The sequence below is a fragment of the Pelophylax lessonae genome (assembly GCF_965119305.1).
Source record: "Pelophylax lessonae genome assembly, chromosome: 2".
In the NCBI taxonomy this organism is placed as follows: domain Eukaryota; kingdom Metazoa; phylum Chordata; class Amphibia; order Anura; family Ranidae; genus Pelophylax; species Pelophylax lessonae.
Window position 1 is genome coordinate 160529050 of NC_138769.1, and position 25813 is coordinate 160554862.

Consider the following 25813-nt stretch of genomic DNA (forward strand, 5'->3'; position numbering starts at 1 on the left):
CAAAATGTTAAAGTACACCTAGGTACAGAGCTATTTTGTCATGTCCAAGCCTAAATGTAGCTAAAATAAAAAACCAAATTCTGCACAAAGGACATAATGTACAATTAACAGGATGTGTCCATTGGGCTGATTTTTCTTCTGTTAGTAGAAATCCAACTTCGTCCACCCCCCCCCCCCCCCACACATACTTCCGTTGGAGCAGGGTTAATACAACTAAGGGGCTATCACAGGCTCTCATCAAGAAAGCCTGCCTATGCATACCCTTTCTGCCCAGCTGCTCCATTTATAGAAGCAATACTACAGCTTCTATGAATGAAATGGGATCTATGAATAGAGGGGGTGGACCAACCATCTGCCCCCACCCCCAGTCATAGATCAGGTTTATAGAAGGTGTAGTATTGTCTTCTATGAATGAAGCAAAAGGGTGAGCATAGTTGGGCTCTCTTGGTGAGAGCCTACAACAGCCCCTTAGTTCTACTAACCCTCACCTGCCAAATTGGAAGATTAGGACACTAGGGTGGGGTTTTTTTTTGTATGTGGGAGGAAGAATGGACAGAGGAGGATTTCTAACTAACAGAAGAGGAATCAGCACAAGGGACACATCCCACTGACTGCAAGTTATGTTCCTTACAATAGTCTTAATTACCATACAAAAGTCCTCAAATTCATAAAAATAAGTTAGTTTGCCATTCCTTCAATATATCCAGTCCATAGATTATCATAGTACATATAGGAACAGACTTGGCAATTTGTGCCATAAATTTACTGATATATTGCTGGAGATGTGATCAATATATATTTATTATATTAACCACTTGCCGACCGCCGCAAGTACATATACTGCGGCGGTCAGCCCCTCACAGGCAAAGTGACGTACCGGTACGTCACTAGCCTGTGAGGCTCTGGGGAGCGAGCGAGCGCGCGCTGCCGGAGGCGCGCTACCGCGCGGTCACGGACCCCCCCGCGCGTGTGAGCGGCGGACCCGATGTCCGCTGCTCACTCACGATCATCCGTGACAGCGGGAGAAAGGCAGGCGGCTAGTGTAAACAAGCCGCCTGTCATTCTCCCCTGTGTAGAAACAGTGATCATACGGTTCTACTATGTAGGACCGTTGATCATTGTTCCTACACTTTAAGCCACAGCCAATCACAGTTAGAATCACGCCCCTAGGGACACACACAGCCCCTCCCTCTCAAATAAAGTTAACCCCTTCACTACCAGTGTATTTTTACAGTAACAGTGCATATGTAAAGCACTGATTACTGCAGTAATGTCACTGGTAACCCCAAAAGTGTCAAAAATGTCAGTCAAGGGTCCGATCTGTCCGCCCCAATGTCGCAGTACCGCAAAAAAAAAAAATTGCAGATCGCCGCCATTACGCGTTAAAAAAAAAAAACAACAAAAATGACAAAAAACTTTCCCTTTGTTAGTAAACGCGATAACTTTTGCGCAAACCAATCAAAATACGCTTTTTGCAATTTTTTTTTACCAAACATATGTAGCATAAAACAAATTGGCCGAAAATGTTAAAAAATTTTGATTTTTACATTTTTTTTTTGGGAATTTCATATAAAAAAATGTGAAAAATATTGTTATTTTTGCAAAATTGACGCCCTTTTTTTGTTTATAGCGCATGATCAAAAAACTCGCACAGGTGATCAAATACCACCAAAAGAAAGCTCTGTTTGTGGGAAAAAAAAGGACGTCAAATTTGTTTAGGTACAGCGTCGCACGACCGCGCAATTGTCCGTTAAAGTCACGCAGCGCCGAATCGCAAAATACCCCCTGGTCAGGAAGGGGGTAAAATCTTCCGGGGCTTAAGTGGTTAAAGTATATGTACAGTATGTGTAGTGCTACTCCCGAAGGAGCTGCTTGAGTATGTTTGGTTCTATACTCTGCCTCTTAACCCAAAGAACAGTCCCCGCCCCTCTGGCACACCTAGAAAGGAGTGAAAGTGCAGCACAACTGTAGTGAATCAAAGGGTTTGTTTAATGGGAGGACTTTCCTCAATCAAACAAACAATAATTAAATAGTCAAGAATGGCAAACTGTAATATTTAACAATATAGATCAAAACTTCATGCAGACTTCAAAATGGCACGGTTAAACAACTTTAAACGGTTCTAAAGTGACCTCAGTACTCAGGCATAAAGGGGCACAGGACTGGCTTGATGATGGTCAGCCTGTTTCCCTGAAATTGTGAGATCACAGGTCCAGGTGGTAGATACGAGATGTAGTAGGCAACAATGCAATCTATAATTTTAGGATTTGAGTTTAAAGTTCCTCTTTAGAGAAAATCAACAGGACCACCTAATCATCCCTAACCGGAAGAGGAAAGGGGTCCTCACAATAGAGATGTCAGGTGTCTTTGGCTAGCCTGGGGTTGGTGCACGTGGTGTCCTGTTTGGCAGGATAAGCAACAGGTCTTTGGAATGTATCCTGGCAAGGCAGAGTGATGTGCAGTGTACTGGCAGCATCCTTGCAAAAAGTATGGATACTGAGGATTCTCAACAAAGTATAAATGTTCCTACTGGTGTCAGCACAGGTAACACTGCCTGCACACAGCGTCCCTAAGGTGGGAAAGTGCCCGCTCACCAGTCCTGCGACCAAGGCCCAAAAGGGAGATATCCTGGCAGGTGGTTCTTCAGATGATCCACTTGGTGAATGGAATACTTCTTGTTCTCAAACACCCAGAGATGCACCAGAGGTCCCTCTCTGGTGGCATGTCTGTTTCTGACCATCTCTGGAACCCTGGCAGGATCAGCACACTGACCCCTGGAGCTGTGGCAGGATGGTCACCTCAGTAGGTAACAGCAGCCCCTCCGGTCACATCTGTCTCTCCTCTCACCTCCTGGTAGTCTGCCCTGGTCCCAGGCAGACAAAAATGGAGTCTTCTCTTGATTCTCCGCTGAGCATGCTGGCCTCTGTACTCTCTGTCCCCAGGGGTTAGAATGGGGCCGCATGTGCTGGGGACTACATGTCACATGATGCTATGTTCCACCTGTGCTGGAGTCCCATTGGTTCCCTCCCCCTGCCAATGAGGAAGCAGAGGAGGGAGCAGAGTGAGCTTCTCTGTGCGTGTCTCACTCACTGTACAATGAGGGGGGGGGGGGGGGGAGGGAATTCTCCCACAGAAGCCGACAGGCTGTGTCTCTCCCTGAGAGCCTGTGTGAGTGTGAATTTCTGGCACCCACTACATACAGTATGTAACCAAGAGCAGCCTGATGAAGGTGGGGCACAGATCACTTTTTTTTAACAGCCATCAGTACAAGGCTGACTTCACATCACTGCATTTTCGTAATGCACTTTATGCGTCAGTGAAAAAAATAAAAGTCACAGTTGCTTTTTTTTTGCCCGTTTTTGAGCGTTCAAATGAATGGATTGTCATTTCATTACATCACATACCAGAATAGACAGGTACGAAGGGGTCCTAATACAAAGTGTGGTGGATTATGTAACCACTTAAGCCCCGGAAGATTTTACCCCCTTCCTGAGCAGGCCCTATTTTGCGATTCGGCACTGCATGAATTTAATGGACAATTGCGCGGTCGTGCAACGCTGTACCTAAACGAATTTGACGTCCTTTTTTTCCCACAAACAGAGCTTTCTTTTGGTGGTATTGTATCACCTGTGCGATTTTTTGATCATGCACTATAAACAAAAAAAGAGCGACAATTTTGCAAAAATAACAATATTTTTCACATTTTTTTATATGAAATGCCAAAAAAAAATGTAAAAATCTAAATTTTTTAACATTTTAAGCCAATTTGTTTTCTGCTACCTGTGTTTGGTAAAAAAAAAAAAATCGCAATAAGCGTATTTTGATTGGTTTGCGCAAAAGTTATTGCATTTACTAACTAAAGGGAAAGACTTTTGTAATTTTTGTTGTTTTTTAACGAGTAATGGCTGCAAACTGCGATTTTTTTTGCGGGACTGCGACATTGCGGCGGACAGATCGGACCCTTGACTGACATTTTTGACACTTTTGGGGGTACCAGTGACATTACTACAGTAATCAGTGCTATACATATGCACTGTTACTGTAAAAATGACACTGGCAGGGAAGGGGTTAACTTTATTGGAGAAGGAGGGGTTAAGTGTGTCCCTAGGGGCGTGCTTCTAAGTGTGAAGGGATGTGGCTTGGTGTGTAACTACAGAGATATACGATCCTACATAGCAGGATCGTATGATCTCTGCACTTACACAAGGGAGAATGACAGGCGGCTTTGTTTACATTAGCCGCCTGCCTTTCTCTCTCTGTAACGGACGATCGGGAGTGGCCAGCGGACATCGGGTCCGCCGGTCACACACGCGGGGATCACAGTGAATGAGCGGAGGTGGGAGCGCGCCTCCGGCGGCGCGCGCTCGCCCCCTATTGGCTCGCAGGCGAGTGACGTACCCATACGTCACTTTGCCTACACGGGGCTGACTGCCGCAGTATATGTACTTGCGGCAGTCGGCAAGTGGGTAATGTGCAGCACAGTATGGAGTCATGTGGAATATGTAGTAGTGCGGCATGCTGCTGCATAGTGTAGCAATAAAGAAGCAAATCACCATTTTGACTCAGATTTAATATAATAATACTTGAGTGATTGTGAGATTCGTGCAGGAAGAAGGGGAAGCAGAATCAGAATTTTAGTAACACGAAAAATGAAGCTTCAAGGCTATAGGCCATTTTGTTTTTTAAATTTTGGACAGGGTGGTGAGGGGTTTGAAGCCCTGTTAGGATTTCTTTGCCTTCTGTGTCCTTGTTAGGTAAATTTTCTCTTTGTTTGTCCTGGTGACTACTGTCACCAATAATCAAAGTGAAGGAACATTTAAGATTTTGAGTTGCCACCTAAACAGGAATAGAACGGGAAGCCTTCACATGGGACGCTTGTTCTGATGACGACTGTTTTCCATCACCAGGGAGAGATTTTACTCTTGTTAATCCAAGGAGAGATTTTATCGTATTTCCTGTCTACAGGACCAGAACTGAAGAAAATCTTTCCCCAGGGGACACAGATGGCAAAGTTCTTGCTATTCTCTACGGCAGGGATTCCCGAACGACGGCCTCCAGTTGTTCAGGAACTACAATTCCCATCATGCCTAGTCATGTATGTGAATGTCAGAGTTTTACAATGCCCCATGGTATGTGTAGTTCTGCAACAGCTGCAGGGCCGTAGTTTGGGAATCCCTGCTCTACGGCATTCAAAATGATGTATGACTATCTTTTATTCAATACAATACAGATTAATATACAAGCAGATTAATAGGACTGGCTTATGCAGGCTTTTTTATTGCTAAAAGTTTGGGAGCTGTATGTAGCTGAGAACCAAGAGTTAAAAGCAGGCCATAGATAATGCCATTTGCTTTCCTGCAACCACACGAGTCGCACTGCGCGACCTGAATGGCCAGGCCTTTTTTCTGGGACCTGTGACTTGTCCCAAAAGATTGCAGGGAGGGAGGGGGGAGAGGAGAACGTCCACTCGAGCCACCTAGGCGGCCCAAGGGGAAGTGGGTAGATGTCAAAACTAGGTACCCACTCCCCCCCTCCCTCCCAGAAAAAAAAAAAAATGACATGCCAAATGCGACGTCAGGGGGTCAGGAGTCCTTAAAGCGGAAGCACTTTTGGGTGGAACTCTGCTTTAAGAGACAGACTAGTGATAGATCACGATCATTTAAAGACCTGCTCTCAGAGAATGTAGAAACCATTTTAATAGCAGCTGGTTGATGTGACTTCTCAAAGATTATTAACACAGCAGTGCTGTGATCAAGAGTGACTTCTAGTTTTAGAAAACTTTTAGTTGAATGTTATCTCAGACCATGATTAGTTCAGAGCAGTTTTCCACAACCAAGTGAGGAGTGATGTTCCCCTAAGTATCCAAAACAAAAGTAACATTTTGTGGGAAATTAAACCCAGACCCACACAAAACTGAGAAATCCATTTGCAGCAGTGTTACTCTTTGGTAATAAACAGTATAAAGAGATATATATACATAAAAACACTTTATATAAATTCTGGACAGCTGTGTACAAAATGTAGGGCACAATAATTGTAATATTTATAATATGTACACATTTTTAAAGCCTGTCTGTAGGCTAAAACTACTGTTACACAGTGGTTTTAGGCTGTTGACTGCTCAAGTGACGTTTTTGAAGTGGTCAAAATGGCCTTCGGAAGGCTCTCTCTAGCCAGCTGCATTCGTCGTCGCGCTCTCTGGAAAGCATCTGTTAAAAAAAAAAAAAGGATTGGCTTTGGTTTTCAGGTAGAAATACAAAAAAAAAAAAAAAAAATTTAAAAAGGCAATATCTCTTAGAACTGAATTCCAGGAATGGAATCCATTGTACAATTACATTAGTTCCATTTGGACCAATATAAATGGATTTTTGTAAAATCTTACCGTAAAATCCTTTTCTCTATGCTCATTGACAGACGTAGTCCTCGGTGATACAGCACCTTCGGGTTATGTTGCCTCCACAGGAGCAGGACTAGACAGGAAATTAAAAAGCTCTGGCCACACCCTAGGGGCAGTCCCAGAGGGTATATCCTCTCTCTCTCTGCCTCAGCAAATCAGTTATGTCAAAAAGCAGTCTTTAGAGATTTTAACCCAACCCAACTCAAAAAACAGAGGGGCGGGGACTACGTCTGTCAATGAGCTAAGAGAAAAGGATTTTACGGTAAGATTTTACAAAAATCCATTTTTCTCTATCGCTCATTGACAGACGTAGTCCTCGGTGATACAGCACCTTCGGGACGTCCCAGAGCAGTATCACAAATGAGGGGTGGGAAAATGAAAATCAAATCCCAATCTAGAAGGCCCCACCGGTGCCAACTAGAAGTTTACAATGCTCATCCTTAATGATGAGACTCAACAAAAACAGAAAAAAACCCTCGAGGTAGACCACCGGTCTCCTCAAATTGCGGCCTGCAAAACCTTGCGGCCAAATGAGGCATCCGCCGATGCCGTCACATCAATTTTATAGAATTTTGTAAAGGTATGTACCGACGACCAGGTGGCCGCCTTACATACCTGGACCACTGACGCCTGATGGCGAAAGGCCCAGGAAGTACTGAGCGCTCGAGTGGAGTGCGCCCTAACAGGGAACGGAGGACTCTGACCCTTAATAGAATAAGCCTGTACCACCGTCTGTCTAATCCATTTGGCAATGGTCGCGGCAGATGCAGGCAAACCCTTTCTGGGGCCATCCGTGATCACAAAAAGTGAATCCGTCTTACGGAATGATTCCGTAGCTTTCAGGTATACCCTGATTGCCCGAACCACATCTAAGGAATGCAACGCATGTTCCCGATGATGCTTGGGCTGAGGACACAAGGAAGGTAGTACAATATCTTCATTCAGATGAAAATCTGAAACCACATTAGGAAGAAAAGATGGCTTAGGATGAAATACTACCTTATCCCTATGAATCACTAGGTATGGGGACTGGCATGATAATGCAGCCAGTTCTGACACCCTGCGAGCAGAAGTGATAGCCACCAAGAAGGCCACCTTCTGGGATAAAGTAAGCAAGGGAATCTCCCTGATGTTTTCAAAGGGAGGTTTCTGTAGAACCGACAAAACCAAATTAAGATCCCAGGGCGGTAAGGGCGCGCGGACTGGTGGAGCCAGGTGCCGCACCCCCTGGATGAAATTCCGCACCAAGGACTTGGTGGCTAAAGGTTTCTGAAAGAAGATTGCTAATGCTGAAACTTGACCCTTGATGGTGCTCAAGGCTAGCTTCTGCTCAACCCCTTGTTGCAAAAAAGCTAATATTCGAGTCACCGAATAGGTACGTGGAGGAAATCCTAAAGATTCGCACCATGCAATATAAGTCTTCCATGTGTGATAATAGACCTTGCTGGAAGTCGCTTTCCTTGCTTTAATAAGGGTAGGAATGACTGAAGTAGACAAACCTCTGTCCTTCAGTACTTGGGTCTCAATGGCCAGGCCATTAAAACCAGCGACTGTAAAGCACGATGGTAAATTGGTCCTTGAGACCACAGACACTCCCTGAGACGAAGTTCCCACGGAACGTCTGCGACTAGCATGTCCAAGTCGGCCAGGCCGGCTTGACGAAGCCAGCCTAGAATTTCTAGGACCACTGGCGCTGATTGGATCTGAACCAGGCGTCCCTAGAGGTATCTGGCCCCGACCATCCGAGAAAGTCTGGTCGTTTTCTGTTCCCACACATTTATCAGATACCTGATTGTTATCAGGAAGGGTGATCTTTTCTGGTTGAACCTCAGGGACCGAAGTCACCCGACTAGAGGCTTCTTGGCCTGTCTGGTCAACCAGATCCGATTCCTGTGAGGCATAGGGACTAATCTTAGGAAAAGGTAAAGGAAAAGATCTATTCAGGGAACGGTAACTACCGCTTCCTGTAGTACTTAAATGTTGGAAGGGAAGAATCGCACCGGTAGTCGTGGTTGATGCTCGATCTAATGTCCTGAATTCCGGTGAAAACGTCCCCCCACCCTGAAACCGGGTGGGGGCGCACCTTCAGGCTGTGTACTCCTTTGCTTCGGGTTTGGCTGGGTTGGTCCTCTGTTTGTCCGACCAGCCCTTCTTGAACCCTCCTGGAGGAGTCTTGCCTTTCCCGCTTGTTCCAGCCGGGCGCCCTTTATGGGCGGTAAAGAAAGGTCCTCGCTTGTTGCGAGGTCCCTTAGCTTTAGCAGCCTGTGGCAAAAAAGTGCTCTTGCCCCCAGTGGCATCCTTAATGATTTCATCTAGGTTGGCCCCAAATAGACGATTCCCCTGAAAGGGGAGATTTGTCAAGGTCTTTTTGGAACCTAGGTCAGCTGACCAGCATTTTAACCACAGCACACGTCTGAGGATGACCGCTGACATAGATGCATGCCCTAATAGGGGAGTAGTGTCCAAGGCTGCGTCACAGATAAACTGTAGCCCTTGTATAATCTGTTCCATCAAATCAGATGTCTCCTGGGGAATATCTTTTCCCCTAAGGTCTTGGCGTACCATTCTCGCCCATTCCGTAAGTGTCTGGGAAACTAGACCAATAACAATTACTGGTCTAAATGCTGACCCTATCAGAGAGAAGATGGTGCGGGACTCTGCTTCCATCTTTCGATCCACCGGATCCTTAAAGGACGAAGTGTCCTCCACTGGGATAACCGTGGCTTTATTCAGCCTGGAAATAGGTGGATCCACCACTGGTGGTACCGTCCATTTCTTAATGATGGATTCCTCAAACGGATAGCGTCTAGCAATACGCTTGGAAATAGTAAAGGTACGTTTAGAATGCTCCCATTCTCCTTTAATCTTATTACCAAAACACTTGGGTACAGGAAAAACCTTCACCGTTTTGATGGGCTTGTTAGTACCAAAAGGAATCTCTGTTTCAGTTGCCTCTGCCGGTAAAACCTCAAGTTTTAAGGTTTCCTGCACTGCCACAACTAGTGCGTCCACCAATGCTTCTTCCTGAATTATAGCGGGAGAAGAAACGTCCTCCTCACTGTCTGAGGGAGCTTTACCTGAGGTAACAGCCCTTGCAGAGGGACCTGCAACTGCAGTGACCATCTCTGAATCTGAGTCAGAGGTGTCAGATAGTATAGGGGTAGGCGGGGGTCGCTTCCTTGACCCCCGTCCCTGACAGGCCGCCTCCACCCGAGCCACCATAGACTCCAAAATTGCTGTAAATGCCTCTACACTCTGTGCACCGGCGGGTCCCGTGGCCCCCTCGAGGGAAACAGGTGGGGGAATATGTGTGGCAGGGTCCATGATAATTCCAGTCACTTCCTGGATAATATAATTCAAAAATAAAAAACTTTTTTTTTTTTTTTTTTTCAGACCCCCAGCGCCACAAAAGCCCCTTAGTGTTACCTGCTAGGGATCCCTATCGATCGAGAGAGAGAGAGATAGACCCCCAGGCTCACCACTTGATGCTCAGAGTTTAACTGCAACAGGTTACAGCGCTGTCTTGACAAACAGGAAGTCTTTTGGCTGGCTGCCCAGGAAGAAAGGAGGCGGCTCCGCCCCTCTGCACGCCTTCCGGCGCCTCCCCTAGCTCCACGAGGTGTTTGGATCACTTCAAACATGGCCGCCCCCATGCTGGAGACACGAGGCTACGCCAAAATGGCGGCTCGTGCGATCCAGCAAAAAAAAATGGCGGCGGCCTGTACTGAATAGCGGTGTGCTGCAGGGCACACAACACTCTCTCTGCATGGGGATTTGGCGTGGTTGGCGGTACCGGCCCTGGCGGACCGCATGGCCGTTCGGGAGGCCTGCTTATAGCTGGAGATCTGATTTAGGAAGGCAGTCTACATGTCCGTGGCTTCTGACTGGTAGGTACCTTATTCTTATCACAGTAAGATTCCCAGAATGCCACTGATTACAATCTTTTAAACATGTATACAATTAGATTGTTAGCTCCCAAACCAAGCCTCCTGGCTTTTTGCACATAAAATCACACTCAAAGTAGGGGGATCTGTGTCATGTTATAGGATAGAGGGGGACTCTATCTTACCATACAGAGAGGGGCCCGCGTTCACCACAAGACCCGTCAGGGGAAAAGGGGGAACATACTACTCACCATACCGGAACCAGGCGGGCACCAACTCCTGACAGTACCCCTCTCCACCGGGGCGGGAGGGCTGTCGACCGATATGGACGCCGTGACTCATGGTCTTTGGCGTTTCAGCGAGACGTTTAACTCGCGGGGTCAGTCCCTTAATGGGACTTTGTCGCGGCCGACCCAGCGCGGAGCTATGGCCTGCACGCGCTCGTAGGCTGAACTGGGGTGACCACCGGATCTCAACATCCAGCCCGTCGCCCAGTTCAGCTTTCTTGCTTGAAGATCTCACAGGAACACTGGAGAAAAAAAGCTGTCTAAAAAATCTTTTAAGAAAAAAATCTTGCCAGGACCGAAGATCCCAGCAAGGTATCTAGGTCCTTACTCCTAACTAGACAGAAAATAACTGATTTGCTGAGGCAGAGAGAGAGAGGATATACCCTCTGGGACTGCCCCTAGGGTGTGGCCAGAGCTTTTTAATTTCCTGTCTAGTCCTGCTCCTGTGGAGGCAACATAACCCGAAGGTGCTGTATCACCGAGGACTACGTCTGTCAATGAGCGATAGAGAAAAGTATGTTTATGTCATACCCGTGGGACTGCTGAACAAGCAAAGAATCACTGTTGTAGTTGCCACTACTACAATAATCAATGCTGTCTTTTACAAGTCCCATGCCCAGTGGCTGCCCTCCTGCACTCGCTTGGCACGGGCACCATTCATAGAACACATTGTATTTTTCTCAATTAATGCAATACATTCTCTGACTGGATGAGGTGGAGAGGGGAGAAGTCTCAAACTCCACTTTTTCCAGTTGGAGAATGTTTTGCATTCATTGTGAACAATGCAAGGTATTTTGGGAATACCACCTGTGCTCAGTGCGTGACCCCCTGTGGCTATTATTCTGCAGGACAGCCACTTGCCACGAGAGACCCAGAAGATACTTCATTGAGCAATAAGGATGTTGTTGAGGCTGCCATTAATCAAATCCTGTGACCTTTGGAGCAGAGGACTCAGGAAATGGTAACTTTAAATTGGTCTGGACTACTTCCATGAGAAAACTTACAAAGACCTTTTTTGGGTGTGAGTTAACCTTGACCCTAGGGTTCTTTCAGGAACAGATTCCTCAGATGAGGATTCTTCTGTCTCTCCTTCCTCTACCCCATCGTCCACTGTTTTCTCCTCATTAAGAGGGAGGGGGAGGTGAGGGCACTGTGTAAATAAACAGTGCTCTTGTTCCCCCAGGAGATTTGACCCCTTAATCCTACCAGTGCCCCACTGCTCCCACAAGGAAATGTTTAGTGGCTCCTTAAAATATTTGCTATGACTTGTAGTCCCACACACGAAAAGCTCTGCTGCAACCTGTAGTCTCATAGTGGAAAGCACTCAGCTGCGGCTTGTAGTCTCACAGATATAGCACTTGTCCCACTTGTGTCACTTACAGTCCCACTAAAAGACATTCTTCTGCGACCTGTGACCCCACAGAGAGCCTGCACTGCCAGCATGTATGAAATCCAAGATGGCAGCCGCCAGTATGCATCACCCTACTTGTGACGTAACCAGAACACACTGTGCATGCGACCCAGCAAGACTGAGATGAATGCAGGGGACAGAAATAAGCTCTTCACCTCCTGTTTTTTGGCACCCCGAGTCTCCTGCATTGCACCTAAACACCACTACCCTTATGTAACGCTCAGGGCCCCCGGATGACCATTACAGTGGAACTTCAGAACACAAAGAGGTGAAAGGCCACAATTAAGATTTTTCTCTTGTACTTCCTGAGGGAGTCCAGATAAAAATAAGAGGGTACCAGCAGGGCTACTGCTAGAGCCACTCACTCATTCCATACCGCAGAATCCCTCAAGATGATTTAATGCACAGACAAGACCTTCACCTAAGACCAGGGCCTTCTTTATTCTTGATTGGACCCTGGGCAAAAATTTTCTTGGGCCCTCTTGAATCCACTTATCAACTATTTGGGGGCTCAAGGGGCAGCTGCTTTGGGCCCCACAACGACTAGACCCGGGGCAGCTGCCCCTTTTGCCCTGTGTTAAAGACAGCCCTGCCTAAGACACTAGTAAAAAAGGGTAGGGTTATGCCGGGGAGGGGGCATAACCCTGAGTGTCTAAACGCCTGAAGGTGGTAGCATAACCCTATTATAATGGAGATGAAGATACCAAATGCCCTGGGATGTACAATAACAACATTTCTAATTACAAATAACATTTCTCTTACGTCCTCCGACAGTCGCCGCCTCTCCATATTCGTCACTATGGGGTAATTGACCTTTGCTCCGTAGGAGTAGCTAGGCAACAGAATATGTCAATATTAAAGCTTTTAGCATATCCCACCCCAGGGCGTGGTCCCCTCAGTCAATACCCTCCTGCTTCCTGTATCCATACCTCAGTTTCATTGTCTAGCTTTCAGGAGTTAGCAGGCTGTTTCTGTGCTGGGGCTTCTTGTCTCAGCCTTTATCTTCTTTTTGATTTTATTTGAGTGTTTTTTTCTCTCTCTTTACTTAGCTGTTTATTTCTTCAGCTTTAGTTAGTTCTACTGATGAAGAGGATCGTGGGGGCTGGGTCTCGGGCTGGCCCCCCTGGTCGCAGGTTGTGGGTCAGTGGCTTCCCAGCCTGCCATCGAGCGTTCAGTCAGGTTTTTTTCCTGGCATGTGTGAACGACCCATCCCTGTTCGCTGCAGGGATGCTGCGGTGAGGTGGCTACCTCACTGGACGCCATGCGGTTTCACACCGCAGTCTGCTGCGTCCTGGCTGCGACTCTCCCTGTCCTCTGTGCAGCGGCTTGATCGCTTGGGCGGGCTCCCCACGCCATTCAGAAGGTAAGTGTATCTGTGTGGGGACCTGTCTGTTTAGTGGGTGTCAGTCTGGGACTGTGTAACCCTGCTTCTGTTCACACTATTGGGCTCCCTGTCTGTTTTTTTTGCTGCCTTCTGTGAGCTGCAAGGAGGGGGGCCATCCTGCACTGTTTCTGTGTTTCAGACTGTGTGCTTTTTTTGCTGTGTGACAGGCTGTATGCTGCGGGGCATGTTGTGACCATGTTTGTGCATACATGCGGCGGCCGCTGCTGCGGTCCGCCATTATTTTATTATACTGCAGGCGTGTGGTGGTGTTCACTATATGCGGGGAGCAGCGTTTTTGGCGCCAAGCGCCGCCATTTTGGCGGCGATCGCTCCAGCCTCATGTTAGCACTGCAGGATCTCTGCCTTTACTTCCTCCCCCGGCGGCCATTTTTTTGTAGCCTTCCATAGGCTTTATAGGAGCGGCCGTTATTGCATCACTTCCTTTTCCCTGGGCACACCGATCGATACAGCAGCAGCAGTGATCTCTCCAGGTTTTACCTTCTCTTATTCCTGTATTCATTGCCTGAAGTTTGTGCTTTTCCCTGTGGGGGTCGGCTTGTGCTGGTGTGTGTGTGCGGTGGGCTGCGCTCGCCGCGCTTTTAAAGGGGCAGTTACCCTTTTTTTCTCCTGCAAACTTTTGGGGGCATGGATTCTCAGGAAAGCAAATTTCCTCCCACTTTGATGGGAGGCCAAGGGGCTGCTGCTGTTCCCCCTGAGGGGGGCGATTTGGCTACCATTGTGGCTAACCTGGCTGCTCAGGTACAGATGCTTGTGGCTGCTCAATCCACAAAACGGCCCAGAGTTTCAATATCCTCTGATTCAGAGGGCGATGGTGATGGGGCTGCTATGGCTGGGGTCCCCTTATCGGGGTCCCGTTCGTCCCTGGACTTTGCAGGGTCGGAAGGGGAGGCAGAGGTTGAAGGGGTTGATGATTCCCCCCCTGGCTCGTCTGAAGAGCTTGCAATCATGGATGAATTGGTTGCTTCTATCAAACAAACGCTGCATTTGCAGGATGAACCGTGTCCTCCTGCCGTCCTGGCTTCTTATGGGACGCAGCGGAGACGCAAAACATTGCAGGTTTTCCCTTGCACTGAGGATTTTCAGCGAGCTGTTAGTGAACAATGGCGCAATCTAAAAAAGCCGTTTGCTGTGCCAAGTAGGTTCAAGCTGCGTTATCCTTTCACGCCCACCACTGATGAACGCTGGTGTGTGCCGCCTCCGGTGGATCACGCAGTGGCGGTTTTGAATAAATCCACTGCGATTCCGGCAGAGGATACCCCGGTGTTCCGGGACCCCACGGACAGGAGACTGGAGTCTCTTGCCCGCCATACTTGGTTACCGGTTCCATGCTAAAAGCTATTTTTGCTTCCCTTATGGCAGCTCAGGCTGTCGCGGATTGGACGCAGGTGCTCAGTCGCGTCCTGGTGGCTGATTCTGTCCCACCGACAACGTTGGCTATGGTGGATCAAATTCATCAGGGTGTCATGTATTTGTGTGATGCGGAATTGGATGTAATTCCTTTGGCTGCACGTGTGCACAGCGTGGCGGTGTTGACACGGCGCTTGATTTGGCTGAAATGTTGGTCGGTGGACCAATCTTCTCGCAAAACTTTAGCTAATCTGCCTTATACGGGATCTCGCCTTTTTGGCGACTCCCTGGATACGCTGATTAAGAGGATCTCTGGGGGTAAGAGCACGCTCTTGCCCCAGTCTCACAAGGCTAAGGGTGCTCAAGGTAAGAAGCATGCTTCGTTTAAGCCCTCTCAGGGGTCCTTTCGTGCCTTTCGGTCGCACTATAAGGGCAAGCCCTTCAAAGGTCAAGGCTCCCAAAAGAAGCCGTGGACAGGTAAGCAGAAGTCCCGCCAGTCCGGGTCCGCTGCCCATAACAATGCGGCCTGAAGGGACGCCCTCACCCAGTTCTGGGGTGGGGGGACGTTTGCTCGGTTTTCTTTAACCCTGGCTGGCCCGCGTTCGGGACAGGTGGGTTCAGGAGATTGTTCGGTCCGGGTACAAGATCGAGTTCCTATCTCGGCCGGCGAACAGGTTTTTTCCCTCAAATCTTCAACTGTCTCCGGAGCGTTTGCGGGATCTGCACCTGGCGGTGCGAGACCTGCGGGCTCAGGAAGTGGTGGTTCCGGTACCTCATCGGGACAGATTTCGGGGGTTTTATTCAAATCTGTTCACTGTGCCCAGGATGGAGGGCAAGGTACGTCCAATTCTGGACTTAAAAGCTCTGAACCGCTTTGTGCGGGTTCGCAAGTTCCGCATGGAATCCCTGCGCTCGGTGGTGGCTGCTCTAGTTCCGGGAGAATTCATGGCATCCATCGACTTGAAGGATACGTACCTTCACATCCCCATTTTCGAGGGTCACCAGAGGTACCTTCGATTCGCCATTGCGGAGGATCATTACCAATTCGTGGTGTTACCCTTCGGTCTCGCTTCGGCTCCGCGGGTGTTCACCAAGGTGCTTGCACCAGTTCTGGCCTTATTGAGAGCCCAGGGTATCTCAATCCTGGGGTATCTGGACGACATTCTGGTTCGGTCTGCAACCAGTCAGGGTCTGGTGAGGGACCTGTCTGTCACGATGCAGACTCTGCAGGAGTTTGGTTGGACGATAAACTTCCCAAAATCGACGCTGTGCCCGTCGGTTCGTCTTCCCTACCTGGGAATGATCCTGGACTCTGTTCAGGCGAAGGTCTTCCTACCGGAAGACAAGCTCAGGACACTTCAGGACGAAGTCAGGTCCCTTCGGGACGTTCCGTGCTCATCACTCCGGACGGGCATGAGGTGTCTAGGTTTGATGGTCTCGGCCTTCGAGGCGATTCCCTTTGCCCAGTTTCACACGAGGGGTCTCCAGGCGGAGATCCTGTCCAGGTGGGACGGGCGACCACAATCTCTGGATCTTCAGATCTCGTTGAGTCCTCGCACCAGAAGGGATCTTCTGGGGTGGCTGCAGTCCCCGGCGGTGTCGGGGGGCAAGTCTTTTCGTCCGCTTTCGTGGACGGTGATCACCACGGATGCCAGCCTGTCGGGCTGGGGTGGTGTTCTGGGTGTTCTGTCCGCCCAGGGTCCTTGGTCGGAGGGGGAATCCTCCCTTCCGATCAACATTCTGGAATTGCGGGCGATAAATCTCTGCCTTCGACGTTGGACGGACAAGCTTCAGGGCCATCCGGTTCGGGTGCAGACGGACAATGCCACAGCGGTGGCCTACATCAACCACCAAGGGGGCACCAGGAGTGCCCGAGCGGCTCGGGAGGTGGCCGATATTCTGTCCTGGGCCGAGACGCACGTCCCGGCAATCACGGCGGTTCACATTTCGGGGGTGGAGAACTGGCAAGCGGATTATCTGAGTCGCCAGTCTCTGGACCAGGGGGAATGGTCGCTCCACCCGGATGTCTTCCAGATGTTGTGCGCGAAGTGGGGTCTCCCAGATGTGGTCCTGTTCGCGTCTCGTCTGAACAACAAGGTGGAAAGGTTCGTGGCAAGGACGCGCGATCCTCGGGCAGACGCGTCAGATGCGTTAGTGGCTCCGTGGCATCAGTATCGACTGATGTATGCATTCCCACCAATTCAGTTGCTATCCCGGTTCCTTCGCAGGTTGTCCTCGGAACCGCTCACTGTGATTCTGGTGGCGCCAGACTGGCCCCGCCGGTCTTGGTACGCAGACCTCGTGAATCTGGCAGTCGACGCTCCATGGCGTCTGCCTCTTCGAGAAGATCTTCTGTCTCAAGGACCGATATTCCATCCTGCTTTACAGTCGCTGGCTTTGACGGCCTGGCTGTTGAAACCGAGGTACTGAAGGATAGGGGTCTCTCCCCGGAGGTCATTCATACTTTGATCAACGCTAGAAAGGCCTCTTCGGGGAAGATTTACTACCGTACTTGGAAGGCCTATTTTGCCTGGTGTGAGTCCAGGGGGTTTTCCCCCCGCTCATACTCGGTGTCTAGGGTGTTGTCTTTCCTTCAAATGGGTGTGGACCAGCGTTTGGCGTTGGCCACGATTAAGGGTCAGATTTCTGCACTGGCCGTTCTTTTTCAACGCCCTGTGGCGTCTAATTCTCTGTTTGGCACCTTTGTTCAAGGGGTGCGACATCTGGTCCCTCCTCGGAGGGAGCCTTTGCCTCCATGGGACTTGAATCTTGTTCTGTCCGTGTTACAACATGCTCCCTTTGAAAAGATCAGGGAGATCTCATTACCTCTGTTGTCTAAGAAGGTCGCCTTTTTGGTGGCGATCACTTCGGCTCGCAGAGTGTCGGAGCTGGCAGCCTTGTCCTGCAGGTCTCCGTATCTGGTGCTTCACTTAGATAAGGTGGTCTTGCGACCTAATCCTTCTTTTCTTCCGAAAAGGATCTCGGAATTTCACCTCAATGAGGACATTGTCTTTTCTTCACTTTGCGCAAAGCCTAAGCATCCGAAGGAGGTGGCCTTACATTCCTTGGATGTTGTTCGGGCGATCAGGGTTTACCTGTCAGCGACTAAATCTTTTCGCAAGACGGATTCTCTCTTTGTCCTTCCTGGGGGACCTCGGAAGGGCTTGGCGGCGTCGGCTTCTACCATCGCCAAATGGATCAGACAGACTATTGAGCAGGCCTATGCTTTGAAGGGAAAAGTTCCCCCTATGCCTGTGAAGGCGCACTCTACCAGATCTAGGAGTACGTCTGAAACTGAGGTATGGATACAGGAAGCAGGAGGGTATTGCCTGAGGGGACCACCCCCTGGGGGTGGGATATGCTAAAAGCTTTAATATTGACATATTCTGTTGCCTAGCTACTCCTACGGAGCAAAGGTCAATTACCCCATAGTGACGAATATGGAGAGGCGGCGACTGTCGGAGTACTCAGAGAAAGGAATTTTACAGGTAAGATTTTACAAAAATTCCGTTATTACAATATGCTTAGCATGACCTAAATAATGCTACCTTTAGGCTCAATTCACATCTATGCATGTTGCTTTTGAGCACTTCTGTAGTGTTTTTTGCTGTGCTTTCCACGTTTTTGTTAACCACAATTTTGCCAAGATTTTAACGCAATTTGAGTTTTTTATTTTTGGAAAATTTGTTGGCCAGATTTAAAAATGCAAATCGCTGCAAAATCACAGTAAAATCACGATAAAACCGCAATACTTGCGTTCTGGATGCAGGTCCATTGAAGTCTATTACATGCAAAACATTGCATTTTGCAGGAAAAAAAAGTCCCACACCCTTTCCAAAAAAACGGAGAGGCACAAAAATACATTGATGTGAACTTGTTCCATAAGAACCCTTGTTAAAAAAATGAAATGCATTCCTGCAAAAAGCATGAAAAAATGCATTAGTGTGAATCCAGCCTAAATAACTTCCAGTTCTAAGGCAAGGTCAGAGCTTCATGGGGAGGGAGAATGTGTTTAGGCAGAGCCACTGATTGCTTTTTTGCAAAACATGTCCAGCTAAAGCAGGCTTCTTTGATTTATACCAACTTCCCTGGACTCTAACATGCTCCAAGCAACTGGTTGCCGCTATATCATTATTATGGGATTGGTTTAGTTTACAGGGTTATACTAGAAGCCTGACCTGATTATGTATTTTATTTCATGCTTTTATGAATGTTTTTCATGGATTAATTTTAACCATTGGGTTCCTATAAAGTCCATGTTGTCATGTATTTTCTTTTTGTGCCTGGCTATACACCGATACCCCATGCCCCAGCACCAGAGCCAAGAGTGGCCCAAAAGGTATTACAGCCCTCTTCTAATTTATTTACATTAAACAGCTGTGGTGGGGGTGGTTAAGGTGTTTAAAATAGCTTTAGTGTGTATAAGGTCCCAAAAAACTTGGCTGACTTTGCAATGCCACCTGCAACAGGCCTCATGTGGCTTTTTTGATATGCTCCAACTCAAATCCTTTCCATAGAAACTTTTCCTTGAGCCAGATTATGTAATAAAAGACAAGTAATCAGTGAAGCATTTTCGTCATGTTACCGTCTGTGTACCTCCCCAACAGTTCTGCATTCCACAAGATTGGCTTGGAATTTTAGTAAAGTCCCAGCGTTCCACAAACCTGGGCTGTGCCCCACTCCAAAGCAAACAAGGTGTGTGGGTGCCAGTACATGTTACACAGGCAGTGGCATGGACACCCGAGGTTCAGGATGGGTCAGTGCCAGAGACAGCTGCTGTAGAAAGCCATTAGTACTAGGGATCGACCGATTATCTGCACCGCCGATATATCGGGGGCCGATATGCACTTTCCCCGATATAAATCGGAATCGGCCCCTGAGGTTACGGATATTGCCAATATGTGCTGTACCGGAGTGATGCCCGCAGCTAGAGGCATCACCCTGGTACCGGTGTCCATAGCCGACGGTCGGCTGTCTTGTAATGACAACCAATGCGGCTGAGAAGCCGCTCAGCTGTCATTACAAGGAGCAGGAGGGGACATCCCCCCCCACTCACTTCTGCGACTCGCCCGGGTCTCCCGTCCCACCAGGAGACCCGGGCATCCTACCTGCACGGCCGCCGAACAGAAGACCTGATCAAAGCAGCATTCGGCTATGATCAGGTCTCCGTATAAAAAACCCGGAAGTGATGTCATGACATCACTTCCGGGTACTCGACGCCACATTATAAAAACTGACAGCATTCAAAACAGCCAAACTTGACGTTTTTAATGCTTTTCAGTGCCGAGGAGGGGTTTGGGGTCTTTTAGATCCCCAGATCCCCCCTAAAGAGTACCTGGAAAAAAAAATAATAAAATACATTTTTTTACATGCCCGAAAATATCGGTCGATATCCAATGATCAAAATATCGGTTTTGGCATTAAAAAAACTATATTGGTCGATCACTAATTAGTACGCCTGAGAGGGGGACAGGACACAGATCTCCAGATGGATGGGAGACAACAGACCCTGCTGCTTCATTAACACTTACGAAAGCTTAAGCCCCATACACACGTACCGATTGTCGGCCATAAATATTCGGCCGCCGAACGATCGGCCGATTGTCGGCTTGTTAGTATGATGCTTCCGACAACCAACAGCGACTTTTCGGCCGAACAGAATCTGGTGTGCAGGCTATAAAATTTTTGTTGGCCGTCACCAGAACGGCCGATTGTTCGCCAGTCAGTACAGAATTCGGCCGACAAACAGCAGATTAGTAAGACTGGGCATGCTCAGAAAAGAAAAAACACACGGAAAGTTAACCATCACATGGCATCACTTCTGCAGTCGGCTGTTGTTGGCCGACAAAATTCGTGTGCAGTCTTTTGCACTTTTCAGCCGACAGGACAGCACCGGACAAAAGACGGCCGATCGTTCGGCTGACATTCGGTACGTGTGTACGGGGCTTTGGGTAGAGGGTTGTGAGAGATTAGTTTGGGGTGGTGTGTTAGTGTGTAGTAGTGTATGTGTAACAGTGTGTGTCAGTGCATATGTGTGATTGGTGTGTTGGGAGGTATGGATACACACTAACCAAACATACAACAGTCCCAGATTCTGTGGGACTATAGTGGAATTTTTAACAAACATCCACTCACAACCTGACCCTTGGAATGTTTTGAATGGGGAAGTGAAACATTGCAGAGAGTGGAGGAAAAGCCAGGAGCACAAGCCTCACTGCAGAGGTGTGGAACTACAGAAACAATATGCTTTTAACCCTTATAGTAATTGGGGGAGCAACATAATACCGGGTATACCTCGGTTTCACTAGGTAAAGATGCTGAAAAATTGTGCTAGGTGCTAAAGAAACTCTGCCACTGAAAGTCATTGTCTGTGCAGAAAGTTTGAAGTGACTTTATTGCTGGCTGGGGATCTTTTTAAACAACAACAGCGCATGTTCTTATGAATGATGCTTATAATTATGTTCAATGAAACAACTTTTTTATTAACCACTTCCGGACCGGAAGATTTTCCCCCTTAATGACCAGGCCATTTTTTGCGATTCGGCACTGCGTTACTTTAACAGACAATTGCGCGGTCGTGTGACGCTGTACCCAAATACAGTTGATGTCCTTTTTTTCCCCACCACAAATAGAGCTCTCTCTTGGTGGTATTTGATCACCTGTGCAATTTTTATTTTTTGCGCTATAAACAAAAAAAATAGCAACAATTCTGAAAAAAAAAACAATATTTTTTACTTTCTGCTGTATAACATTCCCAATCTAAAAAAAATGTAAAAATTAAATTTTTTTATCATTTTAGGCCAATTTGTATTCTGCTACATATTTTTGGTAAAAAAAATCCCAATAAACATATTTTTAATTGGTTTGCGCAAAAGTTATCCCATCTACAAACTAGGGGAAAGATTTATGTAATTTTTATTTATTTACTTTTTTTACTAGTAATGGCGGCGATCAGCAATTTTTAGCGGGACTGCGACATTGCGGCGGACAGATTGGACCACTAGCTGACACTTTTGGGGGGACCAGTGACATTACTACAGTAATCAGTGCTAAAAATATGCACTGTTACTGTAATAATGACACTGCCAGGGAAGGGGTTAACAACAGGGGCGATCAGGGTTAAATGTATGCCTAGGGGGTGTTTTCCAACTGTTAGGGGGGATGGGCTTGTGGAATCTACACAGAGACCTGTGTTCCTAAATAGGAGGAACACAGGCGCTCTTTATTGATCCCTGAGAGAACAACGGTCTGCTGTGTTTACAACAGCAGACCGCCGTTCTCTCTCCATGGGGAGTGATTGCGGGTGCCCAGTGGCAATCGCAGTCGCCAGCCCCATGAATCAGCTTCCCCGCAGGTACGGCGATTCATGCAGCTGAGCCAGCCTGCCGCAGCATATATGCGGCAGGCAGTCGGAAAGCGGTTAATGAGGTTGTTAAAGCCTTGTTTTTTTTTGTAAAGTAACAAACAGGTTTATACTTACCTGATCTGTGTACACACACACACACACACACACACACAGCTCGGCCCCACCCCCTCCTCACAGAATTTGATTGACAGCAACAGGAGCGAATGGCTCCCACTGCTACCTCTGTGTTCGGAAGGGGAGAGAGAGAGACCAGCTGCAGATGGGCACAGCGCTGGATCAAGGGAGGGCTCAGGTAAGTATTACGGGGGGCATGGGAGTGATAAAAATACTGGAACATTTTTTACTTTAATTCCGGAAATGCATTGAATGCATTAAAAATAAATGTTCTGCCTTTACAACTACTTTAAGTTAAAGGGATTGTAAAGGCAGAAGGTCTTTTTATCTAAATGCATTCTATGCATTAAGATAAAAAAAAAAAAACCTATGTGCAGCAGCCCCCCTCAGCCCCCTAATACTTACCTGAGCCCATCTTTATCCAGCGATATTGCAACAGTTGGCTCCCACTGTTATCAAAGTCAGTCAGCCAATCAGGAGAGAGAGGGGGGCGAGGCAGGGCTGGGTCACTTCTCTGTGTCTGATTGGACACAGGGAGCTGTGACTCGGCTTGGGTGCTCCCGCAGCAAGCTGCTTGCTCTGGGCACCCCAACAGGAGGGAGGGGCCAGGAGCACAGAAGAGGGACCCGAGAAGAGAAAGATCCGGGCCACTCTGTGCAAAACCAACTGCACAGAGCACGTAAGTAAAACATGTTTGTTATTCCAAAAAAAAGAGACTTTACAATCACTTTAAAACCCAACTTCAGGAAAAGTAAAAATCCTGATTGATTGGGTCTGTGATCACTCTGCAAGGGTTAAATGCTCAACTAGGGGCCACTCACTTATGCCCTGGAAATTATCTTTCCTCATGTCCACTGAAGCGCTCTGGGCCCTACATTGGTCTTGATGACACCAGGGGCATCCAACAGCCAGAGAACAGGCTTTAAAAAAAATTAAAAAGTTGAAGTTGAGAAGCAGACCTACTGCAAGGGAAGATTTCTAGTTTTCCAGAGTTCGGCTTTAATATACAGCATATATGCAGTGCATATGAGTGTTTCAAAGATTACTCCAAACTATATTCTCCACTCTAGTGAGACAGATACAGTACATTATCTGTTTTGTGAAAGTGATCCATAATTTTTGCCAACACGGTGCAAAGATTGTGTGGACTTTAGTAATGTGTTCTGTACAGTTATATGTTCTGTAGCTGAAATCTGGAATATGAATACAGTTTTAAATCTACAGTGTGTCTGAGCAACAGCATACCCCCAGCTGGCCTGCATTCTGTAGTGTTAATTCTCAGTGTATATATTTTTTTTCTTCATCCTTTTTGTGAGACTCACTCACAGCACAGTAATTATGGAGTTTTTGTGAATACAAGCACTGTAACAGTGTATAAAATATGTAGGCTCAGACTCTATTCAAACTTGCCCCTTTAAGTTAAACCCAAATATTAGCGCAATTTAGTTATGCCCATCTGAGTCACAGTGCTGCATGACTTATCCATTCCCAAGTGTCACTCATTCTCCATTCAAGTTCCAAAGTTGTAAGGTATGAGTCTGTCATATAAGAGAACAACTGCATCTATGGGCACTGATGCTGCAGAATAGATCATTTCTCACCTCAACAGACCCCAAGGTGTTATTATATTACCCAAACAAGCACAGAAGAGGGTGCTCTATGTCTTACTTTCAGCACACATGCATACTCATGCATAACATTAAAGTGGAAGTCCAGTCAAACTCTAATTATACTTACACCTGTTTATTTTTATTTATTTATTTCAGGTTCTTATATAGCGCTGTCAATTTACGCAGCGCTTTACATATACATTGCACATTCACATCAGTCCCTGCCCTCAAGGAGCGTACAATCTAAGGTCCCTTACTCACATTCATACATACATAGTAGGGCCAATTTTATACAGGATCCAATTAACCTACCAGCATGTCTTTGGAGTGTGGGAGGAAACCGGAGTACCCGGAGGAAACCCCGCAGGCACAGGGAGAACATGCAAACTCCAGGCAGGTAGTGTCGTGGTTGGGATTCGAACCAGCAACCCTCTTGCTGCTAGGTGAAAGTGCTAACCACTACACCACTGTGCCGCCCAACCCCCATTCTGTTAACTACCCTGTATAAAAGAAAGAGGTCTATACTTACCTATTTGGAGGGTGCTCTAGTCCGGTCACATTATTGGCTCTCAGCAGCGGCTTCAATGTAGAAGAGGAACAGCCAACATAAGCAAGTTAGAATATGGGTGATGTCACCACATAGGCATTGCAGTCGTTGTCTGTGACCTCTCCTCTTCACTGAAGCCAGCCGCTAGGGAGATCATGTAAACGGACTGGAATAGCTAAATATAGGCATCTTTTCCTTTGCATGGTAGTTAGTAATAGGGCTAAGAACGGGAAAGGAAGCAGGTTTAATTAGTATTCGACTGGACTTCTAGTTTAATTTAAAATCTGTTACACCAAAAATGACCACTAGGTGGGCTAGTTCAACATATAAAAGCACAGGAACTGAAATACATACCAAGGACATTAAGAATAGAGCTTTGCTGACTGGAGCCTCCCAGGCGATCCAACACACTTTGCATTCTTCTCCTCAGAGAACTGCTGTCAAGGAAGGCCCTAAGGAGCAAAACATACATAAATGGAGAAAAGACACAACTCAGAAAGGACTTGCATGACAGAAGGAATGCACAACACAAAGTATTGCTAAACAGAGACTATTTTCTGATTTGTATAAAACATTTTTATAATAATAACATTTATGCAAGGCCAGGAAAATGTTTCTGGAGATTAGCAGCGCAGAAACTGTTTAACCACTTTACCACTAGAGCATTTTGCTGTCTTACGTCTGGGTCACTTTTTGCGATTCGGGGCTGTGCGACTTTAACTGATAATTGCGCGGTTGTGCGACGCCGTACCCAAACGAAATTTACGTCCTTTTTTCCCACAAACAGAGCTTTCTTTTGGTGGTATTTGATCACCTGTGCGATTTTTACTTTTTGCGCTATAAACAAAAAAAGAGCGTAAATTTTGAAAAAACAACAATATTTTCACATTTTTTTATATGAAATTCCCCCCAAAAAAATGTAAAAATCTAAATTTTTTTAAATTTTTGGCCAATTTGTTTTCTGCTACCTATGTTTGGTAAAAAAATTCACAATAAGCGTATTTTGATTGGTTTGCGCAAAAGTTATTGCGTTTACTAACAAAGGGAAAGATTTCTGTCATTTTTGGTGGTTTTTTTTTTTAACGCGTAATGGCGGCGATCTGCGATTTTTTTTGCGGGACTGCGACATTGCGGCGGACAGATCGGACCGTTGACTGACATTTTTGCTATGCTGAACACTCCGATCTGTCACTCCCTGTCACTTGGGAGATCCGCCCGCTTGTGTTTACACAGGCGGGCGGATCTCCACACTAGATCCCAGACGATCGGGGCAGAGCAGAGGCGATCACCGCTGCTCCTCCCCTGGCCCGACTCCCGCTGTGACTGAATACAGCGGGAGCGAGCCTCCGGCGGCGCGCAGCGCCGCCCACTAGGGGGAGTGTCTGACGACGTAGGTCTACGTCGTCAGACAATAACGAGCCACTTTGCCGCAGTAGTACTACGGT

The 25813-nt window shown here is 47.3% G+C and overlaps 1 protein-coding gene across 1 annotated transcript in view; it reads right to left on the reverse strand.

Annotated features, from left to right (window-relative positions):
• Positions 1-5985: 5985 nt before the first annotated feature.
• The window catches only part of MKS1 (MKS transition zone complex subunit 1), a 79883-nt gene continuing 60055 nt past the window's right edge, over positions 5986-25813 (reverse strand). Inside the window, exons 17-18 of the mRNA XM_082247377.1 lie at positions 24723-24820; positions 5986-6209 (exon numbers count right to left, since the gene is read on the reverse strand). Coding sequence (XP_082103503.1) covers positions 6106-6209; positions 24723-24820 — 202 coding nt within the window. The 3' untranslated portion in view covers positions 5986-6105. The remainder of the gene's footprint in view (positions 6210-24722; positions 24821-25813) is intronic.